The sequence below is a fragment of the Salmo trutta genome, chromosome 14 (assembly GCF_901001165.1).
Source record: "Salmo trutta chromosome 14, fSalTru1.1, whole genome shotgun sequence".
In the NCBI taxonomy this organism is placed as follows: domain Eukaryota; kingdom Metazoa; phylum Chordata; class Actinopteri; order Salmoniformes; family Salmonidae; genus Salmo; species Salmo trutta.
Genome location: NC_042970.1, coordinates 64,434,423 through 64,453,181, shown reverse-complemented (window position 1 = coordinate 64,453,181; position 18,759 = coordinate 64,434,423). Strand labels below are relative to the sequence as shown.

General features: G+C 44.5%; 1 protein-coding gene and 1 long non-coding RNA gene across 2 annotated transcripts; one reads left to right on the top strand and one right to left on the bottom strand.

The window, feature by feature from the left end:
- Positions 1–2: 2 nt before the first annotated feature.
- LOC115208633 (uncharacterized) lies at positions 3–1,476 on the top strand. The gene is made up of 3 exons (XR_003881208.1): positions 3–230; positions 513–670; positions 741–1,476. It is a non-coding gene; the product is annotated as an uncharacterized LOC115208633 (long non-coding RNA).
- Positions 1,477–3,116: 1,640 nt separating this feature from the next.
- Positions 3,117–17,557, bottom strand: LOC115208629 (envoplakin). Its single transcript, XM_029776830.1, has 22 exons — positions 17,277–17,557; positions 14,311–14,410; positions 14,013–14,167; positions 13,443–13,566; positions 12,971–13,102; positions 12,810–12,851; positions 12,357–12,518; positions 12,063–12,170; positions 11,773–11,868; positions 11,407–11,520; positions 10,634–10,780; positions 10,121–10,275; positions 9,895–9,995; positions 9,398–9,558; positions 8,815–8,951; positions 8,547–8,685; positions 8,059–8,252; positions 7,741–7,891; positions 7,541–7,624; positions 7,321–7,428; positions 7,077–7,169; positions 3,117–6,927 (listed from the first exon to the last, which is right to left on the bottom strand). The coding sequence occupies exons 1-22, from the start codon at positions 17,327–17,329 to the stop codon at positions 3,541–3,543; spliced, it is 5,943 nt and encodes a 1,980-aa protein (XP_029632690.1). The 5' UTR covers positions 17,330–17,557; the 3' UTR covers positions 3,117–3,540.
- Between the last annotated feature and the right edge of the window lie 1,202 nt (positions 17,558–18,759).

Sequence of the window (18,759 nt, the reverse complement as noted above, 5' to 3'; positions counted from 1 at the left end):
TGAATAGCAAGAAGAGGGGGCGGGTAAACAAAATCATGTTATGTGACGTTGTGAAACATTACCGCCTTGAACTGACAAAACACACAACTGGCATCTTTATGGTATTTGGCCTATTTTACCCTTTGATAACTTATTGAGAAGATGCTTCCAGCACCTGCAGTCTTTCATTTCCTTTGGGAAGTCAACTCTGGTGCAGTCAAGGAGGGAGATTCAGTGAGAACATTTGGAAGGTGAGGTGTCTATCGCAGGAGGTTGGTGGCACCTTAATTGTGGAGAACGGGCTCGTGGTTATGACTGAAGCGAATCAGTGGAACGTTATCAAATGCATGAAACATGGTTTGCAGGTGTTCGATGCCATTCCATTTGCTCCGTTCCGGCCATTATTATGAGCCGTTCTTCCGTCAGCAGCCTCCCCTGGTACTGTCTTTAACACAATATACCTAATAATAGTCAATAATCGTTTTTTTTATCCCTTTTGGATTGTATGGCTAACAGAGCAGTTCATTTTCTAGATTGATGAGTTACCAACCAGAGGAATCGAAGGCTACACTATCTATCCAGCATGCAGCAAGACAGCACCAAGTTGTTGTTCAGACTACATTTGTGGAACCCTTTGACCCGATCATTGGAGCACAGTACATCGTTCTGGGCGAGATTGAAAAAGCAGAGGGTAAAATGAGGTTTTTATTTGGTTTATATGCTTTGCAACTCCCAAAACCCACATACCTATCTCTTCACAGGCGGTGATGGTGTGATGGTCCATGCCCACGTGCTGAACTGTGTGGATGGGGTGAACCTAGCCCTGCTACAGAGAGGTGTCAATGAACAGAGAAGCTACTTCAGAGAGAGGGGGGAGAGCAAGGGAGATGCTGCTACTGCTGCTCAGCCACGTGCTCCTCTCTGACCTGGACCCCAATAAGAATTAATCTGTCACAACGCTGCACTGATACAGTGCTACTGGTGGAAAGTTATGAACCAGGTGGAATTTAATGACATGTTGTAGTGTTTATATGACCTCATTTATACCTCAGATGGATCGTGTCAAAAGGTCAGATTTTTTTATGGTTGGGACATTTTCCCATATAGCCGATTACATGGGGATGTCAAGAATTATGAGACTGTGCCTCTCGCTAATTTAGAATGGCAAAGGGTGGACTTGGGATATAAAAAGACTTCTGAGGAAATCCTGATGAATACGAAAAAGCTGCTTGTTCTGGTGCACTGTAAAGTCCTGCCATTATTTGTCATAAGATATCAGTTCTGGAAGACACCCTCTTCCTCCTGACAGAGTTAGGCAAGTTCACTGAATGTTGGGTCAGGTGTATGAAGTAGGTCAAGAAAATGCATACTTACATTCTTATTGTAGCTAATCTAAGATAAGAGAATGTTTGATGTAGCTATTTGTGAATGAAAACTGATATGTAGCTTGGAAATGTACACTGCTCAAAAAAATAAAGGGAACATTAAAATAACACATCCTAGATCTGAATGAAAGAAATAATCTTATTAAATACTTTTTTCTTTACATAGTTGAATGTGCTGACAACAAAATCACACAAAGAATCAATGGAAATCCAATTTATCAACCCATGGAGGTCTGGATTTGGAGTCACACTGTAGTGTGGAAAACCACACTACAGGCTGATCCAACTTTGATGTAATGTCCTTAAAACAAGTCAAAATGAGGCTCAGTAGTGTGTGTGGCCTCCACGTGCCTGTATGACCTCCCTACAACGCCTGGGCATGCTCCTGATGAGGTGGCGGATGGTCTCCTGAGGGATCTCCTCCCAGACCTGGACTAAAGCATCCGCCAACTTCTGGACAGTCTGTGGTGCAACGTGGCGTTGGTGGATGGAGCGAGACATGATGTCCCAGATGTGCTCAATTGGATTCAGGTCTGGGGAACGGGCGGGCCAGTACATAGCATCAATGCCTTCCTCTTGCAGGAACTGCTGACACACTCCAGCCACATGAGGTCTAGCATTGTCTTGCATTAGGAGGAACCCAGGGCCAACCGCACCAGCATATGGTCTCACAAGGGGTCTGAGGATCTCATCTCGGTACCTAATGGCAGTCAGGCTACCTCTGGCGAGCACATGGAGGGCTGTGCGGCCCCCCAAAGAAATGCCACCCCACACCATGACTGACCCACCGCCAAACCGGTCATGCTGGAGGATGTTGCAGGCAGCAGAACATTCTCCACGGCGTCTCCAGACTCTGTCACATGTGCTCAGTGTGAACCTGCTTTCATCTGTGAAGAGCACAGTGCGCCAGTGGCGAATTTGCCAATCTTGGTGTTCTCTGGCAAATACCAAACGTCCTGCACGGTGTTGGGCTGTAAGCACAACCCCCACCTGTGGACGTCGGGCCCTCATACCACCCTCATGGAGTCTGTTTCTGACCATTTGAGCAGACGCATGCACATTTGTGGCCTGCTGGAGGTCATTTTGCAGGGCTCTGGCAGTGCTCCTCCTTGCACAAAGGCGGAGGTAGCGGCCCTGCTGCTGGGTTGTTGCCCTCCTACGGCCTCCTCCACGTCTCCTGATGTACTGGCCTGTCTCTTGGTAGCGCCTCCATGCTCTGGAAACTACGCTGACAGACACAGCAAACCTTCTTGCCACAGCTCGCATTGATGTGCCATCCTGGATGAGCTGCACTACCTGAGCCACTTGTGTGGGTTGTAGACTCCGTCTCATGCTACCACTAGAGTGAAAGCACCGCCAGCATTCAAAAGTGACCAAAACATCAGCCAGGAAGCATAGGAACTGAGAAGTGGTCTGTGGTCACCACCTGCAGAACCACTCCTTTATTGGGGGTGTCTTGCTAATTGCCTATAATTTCCACCTGTTGTCTATGCCATTTGCACAACAGCATGTGAAATTTGTCAATCAGTGTTGCTTCCTAAGTGGACAGTTTGATTTCACAGAAGTGTGATTGACTTGGAGTTACATTGTGTTGTTTAAGTGTTCCCTTTATTTTTTTGAGCAGTGTATATTTGTGAGAAACAAATTCTTGATTTGATATTAGATGTATTTATGGACGAGGTGTGTGTTATCGTGTTGCTTTATTTTTTGGTAGTTAATTCTTTTCTTTTGTTGGAATTGAAGAAGCAAACATGTTGACAATATAATCTTTAATGAGTAATTATTTTCTTGATACAGTATCAAGGTTGCGTTTAAAAGGATCAGTGTCAGGAAAATAATAAGAAATAGACAAGCAAAACTTAGTCAATGACATTGCACCGTGTCCCATCAGCTCTAGTAAAACAATAATATCAAGGATAAATAAAAAAACATAAAACTCCTTTGTGTCGTTCCTTTTTTTAAGTAGATTCTGCCATCTCCAAAGAATGTTGGTAAACAAAAGCAACTCAGCAGCAACAATCATGACCTTACAGTGAGCTATGCAATATTTTCAGACAAAATTAAAATGATACATCCTGGGTAGTATTGATATTTAAGTTTATACAATATAATTTGACTTCATATAAAATCACCCTAGAGACAAGAATACCCTCCAAGCACACTGTTAACAGGTCTATTATCTAGGAGAAAATCGATGAGAATTGTATGTAGGGGTGTAGCTGCTGCCAGACACTTTGGAGGAAGCAGGGAGCATAAGTAGGCCAGACTGAGGATCTGTCTTGCAGCGGGCCATCGCTTGCTTGTAGTTGATTTTATCCTTTGTTGTGGGGTCGACGATTTCCTTGGCGTAGTTGTACTCGTCCTGAAGCTCTCTCATCATGGTGCTGTCAATCATCTTGGCTCCAATGGCCTCCTGTATGCCCACACGGTCCGTGTTGTTGGGATTTACCAGCCCTCCCGTCAGGTGTTGCACCTCCATGTAACGCAGGGCAGTTTCTTTGGGCATCCAACCTTTCAGGACGGCCTCTCCCACCGACAGGCGTTCTCTGGTCGTGGGGTCCTCCACGCCAGTGTAGGCTTTCTGGGCGTTGAGTAGACTCTGCAGTTGGCTCGACTCGATGAGGTCCCTCTCGGCTGCTTTGTGGATTGAGTATCTCTCCTTGTTGCTGATGTCAACGATGCCCCCTGTAGCAGCCTGTGCTTCCAACAGCTTTTGTGCCGTGCCGCTTTCGATCAGCTTGCGGGCCACTGCACTGCGTATGGAGAAGCATGTGTCGGTGTTTGTGTCAATTACACCTGCGATAGGATATCTTTCCTTAGGGGCAGGAACAGGGACGCTGCTTGGGGACGACTTTAGCGAGGATGCTGGCTTTGATGTGATTGAGTTGAACTTGGGCTGTTTTTCTTTTTCACCTGCGACAAGGAGTGCAAACTCTGAAATGGGCATTTTCCCATCCTTGTATTTTTGCAGATCATACTGGGTCAGTTTTCCATCTCTCAAGGCATTTTTGATAGAGTACTGCTTGCCGCTCTTGCGATCCTGCAGCACAGAGTTCTCCCCATTAGGTCCCATGGAAGTTATTTCCTCCCAATCGCACTCCAGCTCTTGCAGATGCATGTACTGGGAACGCTCGATCTGTCCCTGCAGGTAAGCTTCATATGGCGATAGTTCTTTGCCAGTATCAGGGTCCAAGATGGTGATTTTAGTGGAGACGTTGGTCTCCTTTGTCTGGGTCTCTTTATGGTCTTCCTTCTCCTTTTCCCTCTGGAGTTCCCTGATGGCGTTGTCTCTCTGGTGGATAGTGTCTTTCTCGTCCAGTATCTCCCTCTCCAGACGCTGCACGTCAGACTCCATCTTGACGCTCTTTTGCCTGTTGATCTGGCTTCTCTCGCTCATCAGCTTGGTCTGCTGCTGGAATGATAAGCTGATGTCTTGCCTCTCAGACTCCAACTTCTTCAGCTCCCGGGTGAGGTTGTCTTTCTCCCTCTGCGAGGCGTCCCTGGCCAGAATGAGACTTGTCTCTTCCCGAGAAGAGCTTGACTGAGTGCCATTCAGTCGGTTCAGTTTGTCAGAGAGCTGTTTGATTCTTTCCTCCAGGTCCTGCCTGGCATGTTTCTCCTGAGACACCAGGCTCTTCAGACGGTATCTCTCTGCTTCTACAGCCTGGTCTTTCGCCACCCGGATCACCTCTTTGTACACCGTCTTCTCAACGGCCTTTTCTCGCTGAAGGAGCTCAAGCTTGACATTGGTGTTCCTGATGTTTCTCTGAATATTCAGGACGTCATTGGTTTCCTTGTCCATGTCTGAGCGAAGACCGTTGGTCATCCTCTCCAGTCTAGGTTCTCTCTCAACTTTTAGGACCTCCTCGACAATGATACTCTCCTCGATGGGCGGTGGGGCATTCTCCAGCTCTTTGATGCGCAGTTTGATCTGTTTCAGTTCAGACTCCACTTTAATCTTCTTCTGATGTTCGTCACTCTGCTTTATTATGTTCTCCTTCTCCTCCACTAAGGTTTTAAGTTTTTGCATCTCAAGCTCTAGCTGCCGGCGGGACTTAACCTCCTCATCAAGGCTCCTGCCAAGCTTATCATGCTCAACTATCTGCTTGGGGTCCTTCTGTAGACGCACCACCTCCTGCACCACCACTGTTTCCTCTGGCTTTTGTCTATCCAGCAGGATGTACTTGTTTTGCAGGTCAAACACCATCTCCTCAGTGGTACGGCGACGCTGTTGCTCTTCGCGTAACTCCTTTCTCAGCCGATCTGCCTCCTTCTCCAAGAGCGGATCATCCTCATACTTGAAGATATCTTTGGTCATCAGCTTTGTCTCCACCATGGATTTTTCTGCTTTCCACTCATCCCTCTCTTTTCTCAGGAGGTTAATCTGGTCCTCTACGTTATTGTAAGTACGGTGCAGATGGTTCACCTGATCATTGAGCCTCTGTATCTCTCTTTCGTTCTCAGGGCTCCTCTCCTCTTTCACCACATCTTGGATGACTTCCTTCAGCTCCACCTTTGGCTTCTTGGAACGTAGGGCTTCCAGATCGACCATGATCAGAGTGATCTGGTCCTGTAAGTCAGAACGCTGCTTGTTGAAGTCTTGAACATCTTTCTTCAGACGCATTATCTCCGACTCTGTTTGTGGATCTATGCGGTAGATCTCATTGACAATTTCCTTGAGTTCGACCTTGGGCTTCCACTGCTCCACCTCGCTATACCGAATTCTGAGCTGAGAGACCTCTTTGACCAGAGAGTCTGTCTCAATTTTCTCTCCCTCTAGGCCTGATCGAATCCTCTTGGATTCATTGATGAGCTCAGGGTCCTGTTCGACTTTCTTCACCTCCCTGGTGACCACCTTGGGCTGAATGGTGGGAATGATCCTCTCCAATGCATTGATCTGGCTCCTCGTTTGGAATATCTCGTCATTCAGACTCTTGCTCTTGTTGCCTTCATCTGTGATTTCCTTCTCAAAAGTTTTAACAGCCTTGAGCATCTCTGGATCCTTCTCCAATCGAATCACCTCCTTTTTCATAACCTTCTCCCTGATGTTGGGTCTTGTAGCATTCAGGATGGTGACCTCTGTCTTCTGTTGAATGACTTCTCCCTCTTTTACTCGAACCTCATTCTTTATCTTGCCGATCTCATCTTTTAACTTGGAAGCTTCTACATCCAACTGAGGATCTCTCTCAAACTCAGTCACCTCTCTTGTCACCAGTTTGGGCTTGATGCACTTGAGGTCGTCCCCAAAAGTAGCGATTTTGATTTTCACACCCTCGATCTCACCCTGGGTACGGCTGCGCTTCAAGGCCTCTTTGTGGATTTGGTCCTCCAGATCTTTTAGGTCGGTTTCCAGTTTAGGGTCGCGGTAGTACTCGAGCACCTCCTTCTCCTCAACTCGATGCATCCCTTTACGGCTCTTCAGAGACAGCATCCTGGTCTTGAACGTTTCCACGTCAGTCTCAGCACGGCTGCGTCTATCGCTCTCCGCACTCAACTCTTGCTGCAGGCTCTTTATGTTCATGGTTGATTTTATGGTTGGTTCTATGGATTGTTTCTCATGTTTCTGCAAAAAGTAAAACAAAAAAAGCATAGTTTTAAAAGCAATTTCAGGGAAAATACTTCAACATTTTCATAATTCTGTATCCTAAACACATTCAATTGATCAAGTGGCAGTGGGAAAGAAGTTATGTGTAGCTAGATTTTCCAACTCACCTGAGCGATGAGGTTCTTAGCAAAGCCCATCTGATTGAGCAGCTGGTCATTCTCAGCTGACGTTTTAGCATAGTGGTTCACCACAGCCTTTTCCTGTAATACACAAAGAAGCACAGTCATCCTTCAGCTCACAGTGCTCAAGAAAACATGCAGGAAAACATGATGCGCCCTACATTGGTCGGCATAGAAGTGGATAAACATGAATGTAATTTGTGTCTATTGACTTCCATTCTTTATGTATTACCTGGTTCTGCACAGTATCAGCAAGAGTGGAGGTGTGACGTTTTTTGGAATCTTTGGCTCCCACATTATCGAGGGTGCTGCTGTATTTGTCAGTGTTGACCTCATATTCCTGCACAAGCAGTTGAAATAAAGATTTTATTATTCAATATCCAAATATCTGTTACACAATTAAAAGGTTTATCATGATGCGGTAGGATAATGTAACTTAATCGGAGTCTTACATTGAGGATATTCTGCAAATCTTGGGAAAGGTCAAGCACTCTGTCCAGGTCGTCTCCCTTCCTCTTGATGTCATCCACCACCCTCTGCAATAAAAATTACAAAATTAAACTTGATTGCATAATATGTGTCTTACAATGATATTTTAAGAATATCACCAACAATTTCAGAGCGTCTTGACACACAACACAAACAAACTGACCTTCTGGGAGGTCTGCTTGGAGTTGACCTGTGATAGGTCATCGCTGGGGCTGATCTTGTTGTCAGGCAGATTTTTCAGGAAGAAGTTCAGAGATTTGCTTGTGTTCTGGAATTCCTGGTTCTTGCCTGCAGCCTCTTGCAAGAGGCCCTCTCTGAGACAGAAAAAACGCAATGAAAAACACTTTTGTGGTGACAAACTGAAAATAATTATTTTCATCTGACGTTCGAGCAAACAAATTAACTATTTTGATACCATATATTTGCAGACATGGTGTGTGTAGTCAACGTTACCTAACAGACAAAGTGGCCCTGTGCTCACCTCTCCTTCAGCTGGTTGTTGACGTTAGAGTAGCGGTTCTGTAGTTGTTTGACCTGGGTCCCCTGGCGATGGATGTCTGGGCAGTACTCCTGGTAGCCCTGCTGCAGGGAACTACACAGCTGCTCACTGGTCTCCAGGTCCTGGCCCAGCTTCTTCAGTTCATCCTGAGAGCCCGCCACATCCTTACGCAGACTCTGTAGAGAACAGATATGATAAATATGTGTCCTGGTGGGGTGATTTTTAGCTAAATTAGAAGGGATGACTGATATGTGCAGTCAAATGATATAACCCTTTATTACTTCAAGTCAACTACTAGGGTATTCTCTGGTCCAATTTGTTCAAGGATACTGTAGAATCTATTTGGTTCTCTTAAGAAAGTTGACGTGTGTCCAAAATGGCACACTAATCCAAGGCAGTGTAGGCAATGGTCCTGGTCAAAAGTATTTCACTATATAAAGAATAGGGTGCACTGGTAATGTCCCACCCACCTGGATCTCCTGGGTGCGGGCCTGAATAGCATTGGGGACATCTGGGATAGGGCCATCCTTATTCAGCTTTTCCTCAAAGCCAGAGACGATGCCATCCACTTTCTTGATCTGCTTCTCCAGGTTCAGAGATGCATTAGCCCTATAGAAGAAATGGCAAAAAAAAATAAATAATTAACAGCAAGATCTGCTGTTTGATTCTATTTTCTGATAATATCATATCGCTAAGACAGGTGATCGGTGATAATGTACGTTTGTAAAACGGTCATACTTCTTGTTAAATAGGTCGGCCAGGGCTGTGATGCCATCTTGCTTGTCCTTGGTAGCTTGAAGTTTGGCTGCAAGGCCTTTGGAGACGTCCTTCTCCAACTTCGGCTGCTCCATAGCTGCCAGAGCTTCTGCTGCTTTCTACAAGAGATACAACCACTATATCATTAGGATCAGTACCATCCTCACCAACAATAGCATAACTATCCTCATCATCATCGCCATTCGACTCATCATCATTGTCATCATCATCTTTAGGAGGCACGAATCCATCAATGTCAATCTATAATTATTCAGATTTAGCTAGTTTACCAGCATGAAGATATATTGTACAGTTACAATGGCTGGTTGACATGCTTTCTATCTATCAAAAGTAGTGGAATAGGGTGCCATTTCGGTTGTCCCCTTAGACTGTGCCTGAGGCTGGTCTAGTGGTTAATGCGTCCTGCAACAAATATCACCCCCCAGCGTGGGTACGAATCCCGGCTCCACCTCTACTCTCCTTCTACTCTCCTTCTCTGTCTCCTTGCTCATTTCTACTTGTATCTGTCTCAATAAAGTTAAAAACAAGACTCTCTCTCTCTCACCTCTTGCTCCTTCAGCCTCTTGGCCAGGTCGGTGGTGGGGTCACTGCGGTCCAGCGGGGCCCTCAGACGGCTCAACATGCTCTGCTTGGCTTTGACCAGGTCCTCATCCAGTTTATCCAGCTGACCAGCCACGGCTTTAGCTTTGGGGTTGGATGGTGGGGCTATGTGGGGGACACAGGGTAATGATAATCTGGCCTAATCAAAAGTAGTGCACTATGTAGGGAATAGGGTGCCATTTTATCTGTAGCCTTAGTTAATTTCACACATTGTATATGTACACATGTCCCATAAATAGACTTTGGCTCGGGGTTTACGTGATGTGATGAATTGAATGTGATATCACAATGTGGTTTAGGGACCATGTTGAATCAAAAGTTTGAGAAGCCATTTCTCCTTATTTACAGTTAACGATCATAGCAGTAACAGTAGCAGTACCAGAGTTATTTGGAAGGCTTTGTTTTGGGGTACTGGGATTAATAGAGCAACTTTTTCCTCACCTGTGTATACGGGTTTCTCTTCGACACAACGGATCTTGTCTTTCATTGTGCCTAAATAAACAGCCCTCCTCTTCTTGATGTCGTCAAGCACATCACCATGTCTGGCGCACACAAACACACACACATAAATCATTAGAGCAGACATTTTAATTCACAAAATTGACGTGTTATTGTCCATATGCATGTCATATAATTGACATAAATGACATATTCTCCTGTTGCTTACAGGTCTACGGAGGCAATGGCCTCTGGGTCAGGGGGTGGGATCAGGAAGCAGACCCCTGGAAAGGTTTTGGTTGCCCCACTGCTGGTCAACACGTTCCAGTTCTCAACGTCTGAATTCGACTTGAGGGTGAACTTGTCCCCTCGAGTGAGTTCAGCCTAAAAGAACACAAAGAGAACTTTCCTCAGAATGGATCACATGTAAATATTCCTTTTCATCTTACAAACACAATGCCCAATACTGAGGTATCTAGGAACTTTAATGTACTTTAGTGAGTTCCATAGTTACAGTAATGTTTGGTTTTGTGATGTTTACATGAGCCTACATTACGTTGCATGCCTTGACACACCTCTCAGTGCAGTGGTAGAGCATTCTATTCTAGTAGTCACATCATTGCTTAGTAGCTTTATCAAAGATTCTACAGAGGTTTGGAACCCGCTTTGACTTCATACCATAACCTGTGGTGGAGGCTCCAGGACAGGGTCAAAGTTAAAAGGTGAGAGGAGCTGGTCATACCTTCTCAGTCTTCCAGTCACAGAGGGAATCCACGGTGGTGGACCTGGTGGGCGGGCAGCGGCGCAGCTTGAGGGGGGCGATGGTGGTGCTCCTCTTCCTCAGGTCAGCCAAGAGCTGCTCGTTACGTTGCACCGTGCTCTCCTCCGCCTGAGAGAGAGAGAGATGGAGAAAGAAAGAGAGAGAGAGAGAAGGAGAGAGAGTGGTAAAGCCAAATTGCGGAATTAGGACCACCTGCATTGCATTTCGGCATTAACCCTTTTTCTTCACATTATTTACATAATGTAGTAGTAATGTCATGATAACGTTTGATAATGTGTGAAAAAAATGTCATGTCTTCAGAAGTGAAGTGTTAACACGCACACTACCATTTATTTCTCTATTGTGGTGCAGGGAGTTAAAGCCCAAAAATTGACATTGTACAAAAAAGAATGGTGTTGAAAATTGTTTTTTGTACATGCATTATACATTGATAATAAATGTGCAGAGGTAAAAGCATGAGTTTGATTTTTTTTTTGTTCAATATGAAATGCAATGTAGCATCTTTATGATTCATGGTTGTGTTGAAAGTTTACTGCGCAAGTTAACACCGAAGATTCAGTGAGATTGAAACTGCATCCAGATGTACAATAGATATCAGTGTTCACATCCTGGCATTACCTATATTTTTATTTGTTAGTGTATGTGTGTGTGTGTGTGTGTATCAGAGAGGCTGGGAAAAAAGCAGAAGACAAATTTCCATCTAGTATGGACTAATAAACCATGTCTTATCTTACCTCCAGTTGCAGAGTCATCGCTGAGCCACTCTTCCCAATTGTGCCTTCCACTTTCTTCAGGCTAGAGTTGAGTTCACTCAGAGACTCCGATAATGTCTCCACATCTAGTTGGTACTGAACAGGGACACAGACAGACAACACATCAGAACATGGTATCTTTTTCATATACAGTATCTTTGACCTATCCAGGTTACCGATCATGCTGCAGTTTGAATGTCTATGGTAATGTGCATAGGGACATTTCTGGTTCAAAACCAAACAGAAGATACCCTTTCGATTCTGACAATAAAGACGGAAATCAGAATATTATTCTAAGCGGATGTAGATACTATGAAGCCTTGTTAATGTATTCTGAGTGACATTTACCTTCTTGAAATCCTCTATGTAATCCAGATGGGTCTCTTGGCAGATGCACAGGTTGAGGAACTTCTGCCACTCATTCCGCAAAGAATCTCTCTGAGCCTGAAACAAGTATAAAGATGACGGCATCACGTAAAAGGAAAATCTCGATATCTTTCAGGAACATTTGTAATCTTGGTGGACCTAAATGTAGAAGTCTAATCTCTAGAAGAGTGATTGATTCTTGATTGAAGACAATGTAAAATGGTAATAGTCGGGAGGTGTACTTAAAGTTTGAATTGGTTTTTGGCATGTACCTGTATTGTGGTGCTGGCCGGGTGCTTCAGCTCAATGAGTCGATCTCCATCATCCTGGAGTTTGTTCACATCACTTTCATGGGACAGCAAGCTGTTGTTCTTGAAGTTCTGATTGAGATAAAATGAAATATGATGCCCCTGAACATGTCTCATTCAGTAATGGAAAATTAAATGTACATACATGCCAGAAACCTACGAAACACCTCCTCAAGCAACATTTTCATACTTTATTGTTATATTAAGTCTTATTGACATTGAGTGACACTCTATTTGACCCCTAAGATGGACTCTCACCTCATACTGTCTGCGGACGTCCGGAGGGTCCAGCATGTGGTCGCTCCAGTCCTGTTTCAGGATTTTTGTCTGTTCGTCTCCTAGATAAGTCAGCTCCTTGTTACAGCCCTGCATGTAGTCATACAGACTGCTTAGGTAGTGGTGCCGCCATTTTGAATTGTCCTGTGGGAATAGAATAATATTCTATAACAACTGTAAAGAGTCACACCAAAAAGAGAACATATGTTACAATTACTTTTAGGTTGAAAGTGAAATCCCACCGATCCCATCAGAGGAGGCTGGTGGGGGGAGCTATAGGAGGTTGTAACGGCTGGAACGGAATAAATGGAACGGTATCAAACACATCAAACATTTGGAAACCATTCCAGCCATTACAATGAGCCCGTCCTCCTATACCTCCTCCCACCAGCCTCCTCTGGATCTCATAGTACCCATATGATAACTATGACTTACCAAAAGGTTGTTGTATTGTTTCTTGATGGCAGCATACTCCTCCTGAAACACAAATGAATTGTCGTCATGTTCACTAGCTACAAGATGTTTTCAAACACATCCATTAAATCCATGAACCCTTGAATTCATCGTCACGGAGATGAGAGCGTTGAAGAGGTTACCTTGGTGCTGGTGGAGCTGGGGCTGAGCTGAGAGCTGTAGGCCTCGATCTCCTTGTGCAGTATGTTGTGGGCAGCGATCTGCTTCTTCAGGTCAGCCATGGTGGGCCCATACTCTTCTGTGTTCACCTCCCTCTGAGAGACAGACACAGAACGGTATGGTCAGTCATGGACACAGACTCAGAAGAAAACTAAAGAGGCTTTATGGTAGTATGCATTCTTATGGGGCATCTTAAATGAACATGAACTGTAGGATAACGATGAACTGAACGTTTTGTACTGTTGTGTTAGTTGTTGTGTTGTGTACTGTTGTGTTAGCTAAGTCAGTCAGTATATAGTACAACTGAAGTAAATGTCAGCTTCGATTGGTCAACAGAACAGTTTGTCAAGGGGATGAGTACCATGATTTTATAAGGATGTTTACAATAGGGAGGCTTGGTCTTAAGTTAGTTGCCAAAGAAGAAGAGGATTGTACCTGTTTCTGATTGAGCACTGAAGCCCAGTCGATTCTGGGCTTCAGCTCCACATCGTTGACAGGCTCATAGATGTCCCGATAGAAGGCACAGTCTTTCAGCCAGCGGTCATGAAGGTGACGGACACTGGAATGACCAAAAGGTTGAGGGAGGGAGGGGAAAATGCGTTTAGTATGTTTAGCATGAGCATGATAACAAAGAGAACTGGCAAGAGCAACACATTTTAGTAAATAAATCAGGCTGGACCTCACTGTATCCCCCAATGATCAAATGTCTTACAGGGAAAGATGGATTTCCACGTTTTAGTAAATTAATCCAGCTGGACCTCACTGTATCCCCAAATGATCAAATGTCTTAAAGGGAAAGATGGAGTTCTGCAAAGACTAATCTTTTTGAAGCAGCTAAAGAGCCCGAATGATATCAGTGTTCATAAGAGATATCCCACTGGGCACACACTAGTTGAATCAACGTTGTTTCCACATCATTTCAATGAAATTGTGTTGAATCAATGTGGAATAAACATTGAACTGACGTCTGTGCCCAGCGGGATGGGCCTAGAAGAGGTCACTCACTCGCTCTCTATCTCGCTGCCTTGGGGGTGTTTGTACTTCTTGGCCTTGTCCACATCCAGGAAGAGGTCATTCAGCAGGCCCTCAGCCTCAGACAGGTTGTTTGCCACCACTTTCTGGTGCTGGAGGGGCCGGTTTTTCTTCTCATTCTCTGCATCCTACATGGCAATGGGGATGAAGACAGTAGATGAGTCAAGAGAACGAACAGTGGCCAGAATTGAAGTCCACGGACACACTGTTATTTAGAGAGAGAGAGAGAGAGAGAGAGAGAGAGAGAGAGACCGTCAGTATGTGTTCTCACCACAGCAAGTAGCTCTTCGGCCTGGAGGACATCTTTCTCCACCTGGTCGGAATTCTTTTGCATGCGTGCAATCACCAAGGCCAAGTCATTGGCTGTGGAACTGTTTAGAGGGCAGAGGTTACAGATCAGATTTAGAAAAATAGCAAAGAAGATACAAAATGCAAAGAGGCAGCGAGAGGAATGTAGAAATGGAATCTCTGTCTGAATCCTATCAATCATTTTTTAGTTTTAGACCATTTACGAGCACCTCAGTTGTTGTCCTTGACTTAAGTGACCAATGAAGGTCAAGGTCCTAAACATTTAAGATGGACGCTGAGGCCATTATCCTTATGTAAGCTATCCAGTTACAAAACCTAACAATCAAAATCATTAGATATAAAACCACAGGCTAAGAATAGATAGTGACACAGACAGAGTAGATGTGTGTGACGATGTCCTCTACGTGAACTAACTTCCCTTAGTCCAAAATCAACACTTTGTCCAAGACTAACAAAAGTCCAAATGTATGACCAGGACCAGGAGTTCTTTGTGACTTGACCAGGAAGAACTCTGGGCCATAGTTAGAACCTATAACTAGGGCACTGAGTTCTTGATGTTCAGGAAAAACTCCTGGCCCTACATAAGACAACACTCTTGAACTGAAACCAATGTGAGTCCCAAAAAGGCACCCTATTCCCTTCGTAGTGCAGTACTTTTGACCATGTCTCTGGTCAAATGTAGTGCACTACGGAGGGAATAGTGTGCCATTTGGGACGTACACCAATGGTCTCCAGCGGTGACGACCTGGGATCAACAGGAGGGTGAATCACTTCCACTGTCCCACCTGAGAATTCCCAAAACGCTGTTTGTTTGTCTCTCTCAACTATTTGTTTGTCACTCTGTCACTCCCTCTGTGTGACTGTGACTACCTGTATTTCTCTCTCTCTGCCCAACTAGTGGGTACTCTCCCAGGGCAGTGTTCAAGGTAGAGCATTGATCTCCAGAGAGGGTTGGAAGTGTGTTGAATACTTCTCCATAGCTTTGAATCCAGGCTATTCAGATTGCCTGATAAACTGGAAAATACTGTACGTAACTGTCGTCTTCCAACTTCATCTGAGTTGGGATCAATTCATTTCACCAATTCAGGTGATATACAGCGCATGTGTAGAAAATAGTCCACTACTTTAACCGTGTAGTTGAATTTGCTGAACTGACTACATTTGACGACCCCAACATGTTTGCCCATGTTCCTTTTAACCTAAGGAGCCATTTTGAAATGAAAGTGTTGTTATCAACAGTAAACCATGTATTATGATGTAATGAGATTATGCCTGTACCAGCAGCAGACGATGACAGATTCAGTAATCTGTAGATCTGTGTTCTCACGTCAATCTGTCCCTATGGACCAAACCAGCACTGAAGTGATAAGTCACTAACCTCCCCTTTAAATGCAAGCACTACAGGACTCACAAACCTCCCCTTTAAACACAACTATCCCTCCAATGACAACTTCTACAGGTGATGGACCGGGTGAAATATTTAAGTGCCTTAAACACATTAAATGCAGGCCCTAGATTTTACACGAATGCCCTCCACCATAACTAAGATAGACCTACTATACCAAAGTATCTTCACTGTGATTAAATGCAGTTGTACTGTAGCACCCTTCACAGTGCTGATACAGATGTTTCAATTGTGTTAAACAGAAAGACAAGCAGTCTATCAATCAGACAAGGACAGATGTTCCCTTTAAATATCCCGTTTGCACCACCGTGGCGAGAGGGTGAGCCAACACCCACAGGCCGTGGAGAAACCAGCTGAACAGCACAGACAGAGGCCTTATCTGCCCTGCCCTGATCAGCAGGGCCATCAGACACACCAGTGACCCTGAGGCAGGGTGAAACCAGTGGCACTCCTCTCACTCTGAATGGTCATCACCTCTACCTTTCATCTCAGCCCAGGTGTCGTGCATGGATACTATAAGACAATCACCCTGTTATTATAGCGTCACAATGACCAACTAACACACCTTCCATGTATTCACGCTTCAAGCATTTTCCTTCCCATCTTTCTCATGGGAGTCTTTTCACCAGTGTTACACCCATAGACTTACAGGTTACATCTCCATTAACATCAGTCTCCATTGGCCCAACATGAACACCAACCATCCTGGTGCTAAGCTGCCTGTGCCGAGGTCAGGTTTGATTTTCAGCCTTAGGGAAGCTCAAGTGATTCATGTTTTTCTATAGGGCGACATTTGATTTATCGCTAATTTAGGCCTACAGGCTACGCTGTTGATGATGCATTGACATAGGAGTCATACTTGATTGATGGATGAACATAGGAACAAATATCTGTATCAATCTACCTTATATAAGTACTGTACGTCCTACTCTTTCGTGGTAATGGAGAAATCTTGATGCCATCGTATATCCCTCCACGGGGAACGTTATAATGACAAATCAAATCAATGTGAATCTAATGAGCCGTACCATTTGATAAACGGCATCAAATTTTAGAATCTGTTTTACGGGACCTGAAAACACACACACACACACACACACACACACACACACACACACACACACACACACACACTGGTGACTGAGACCCTCTACTGCTTCTCCTGAGCAAATCTGACCTAAGGCCACATAAAAACCCCGCAAAACCTACAATAACATCAAGACAACCAAAGAGACAAACAACATTTCTCTTCATATCTTTACATAGAACAAAGTTCGTCTCTCGACTACAACAACATGCCAAAACACACAGTAAACCATCTATTTTCCAATCTCCATTATCTAGGAGTTAGGAATGAAATAAACAAAGGAGATTCCAGAGGATTCTATGAGAAAGAGGGCAACACAGCAAACACAGGAAATGTGAAACAAATCCAAGTTTAGGAAAAAGGAGAGGAAAGGAGGAAGGAGGTAGGGTGGAGGAGGTTGCATGACCGAGTTTGCTATCGTTCCTTAAAGACTCACGTGGTGATCTTGCTGGACCCCTTCACGGTAGTACCCTCCTTCTTCTTGAACATCCTGGATCTTTTGGTGAGTGGAAGTTCCACTCCACGGACAGAACTCAAGTCTCTCTGGTCCCCTTACACTCTCTGTTCCTCTCTCGCTGTCACAGATAAGACACACACTCCCTGTGCGTATTTTAGTGTGTGTCCCTGTTGGTGTCAGCACTGTGATTAAGCTGACTGAAAGCGTACCTGTGCCCCTCCCTGTTAACAAGTGTGTCGACTCAACACCCAGACAATCTATTTAGTTCCACAGGACCGGGCCAACCTGTTCTACACACTCCTCCTTCTCCTCACTCACCTCTCTAGTTCAACCCTCCCCGTTCATTAGTTGACTGTCACTCATTGAGGTTTTCTAAAGTCACTGTCGTTATTTTGCTAGGGAGTTAGTCTGGAGAAACATTCCGTTTCTATAAGGATCAGTGTAGAATAACCCATGGGCTTGTGGGTAATTAGATACTAATAAGTAGTGGAGGTACTGTAAACCTTAAACAAGGCAAGATGATGTACAATCCTATCTTAGTGGATGCCTGTGTACTCTGTTCCTATAGTGTGTGTGTGTGTGTGGGGGGGGGGGGGGGTTTGGTGTTATGGTGTTTGACTGTTTGTTTGATGGTGGGAAAAGGGGGTACCAAGACAAGTCGCCCATGGGCATACATTACCCGTAGGAATACTTTGTCTAAGAACACTAGTTAGAAGTGGGCGGACCACCCACTGCATTTTATTGGTTAGTGAGCTAGCTGTTGTTGAAGCAGGTAGACTATCTTAGGTGTGTTTTTGAATACTTATTATTTCCTTTTCACTGTTATAATTTGCATGAGTTATGTTACGGGTCTCGTTTCCATCCCCCCTAGACTGCAGGGCAAAAGGGGTTTGTAACAAATGTGATCTGATTTCTCTATGTGATCTTGCTTTAGTTTTTTAGAGAGACTGCTGTGCACCTTTATAAAACCAGATATCAAAGCTATTAATGCTCTATTCAATAGGTTGACCAGCAATCAACAAAGAACAGGAAAGAGGCCTAGAACGACTTATTGGGAGTGATCTAAGACAAGGGACATCTCAACTAGTAAGCCCACCCCAAAATATTTAATCATACAAATAGTCCATACATTGATAGTGTCCTTGTTTGCCAAATGGAAGACTTGTACATTCATTCAAGATTAGGGTTTCTGCTAAGCTTATCAACAATGGGAGATGGAGAGGAATGTGGTTTGGAGACTTCAATTGCAACAGAGTAAAGTGGAGGTAGAGAGCATACATTTGTTATACGCTCGGTCACATTTTAGGGGGCTTCGCAATCGGAACTAATGTGTGATCTGTGATCTGTGGTTCTAATAAACCCATAAACTCTCATGGCTTTAGTTACTCATGGGGTGAGACTAAATGGACTTTTCTGACCAGCATCCCATTGACCGCCCGACTAGACAAAATCCAAAACTCGG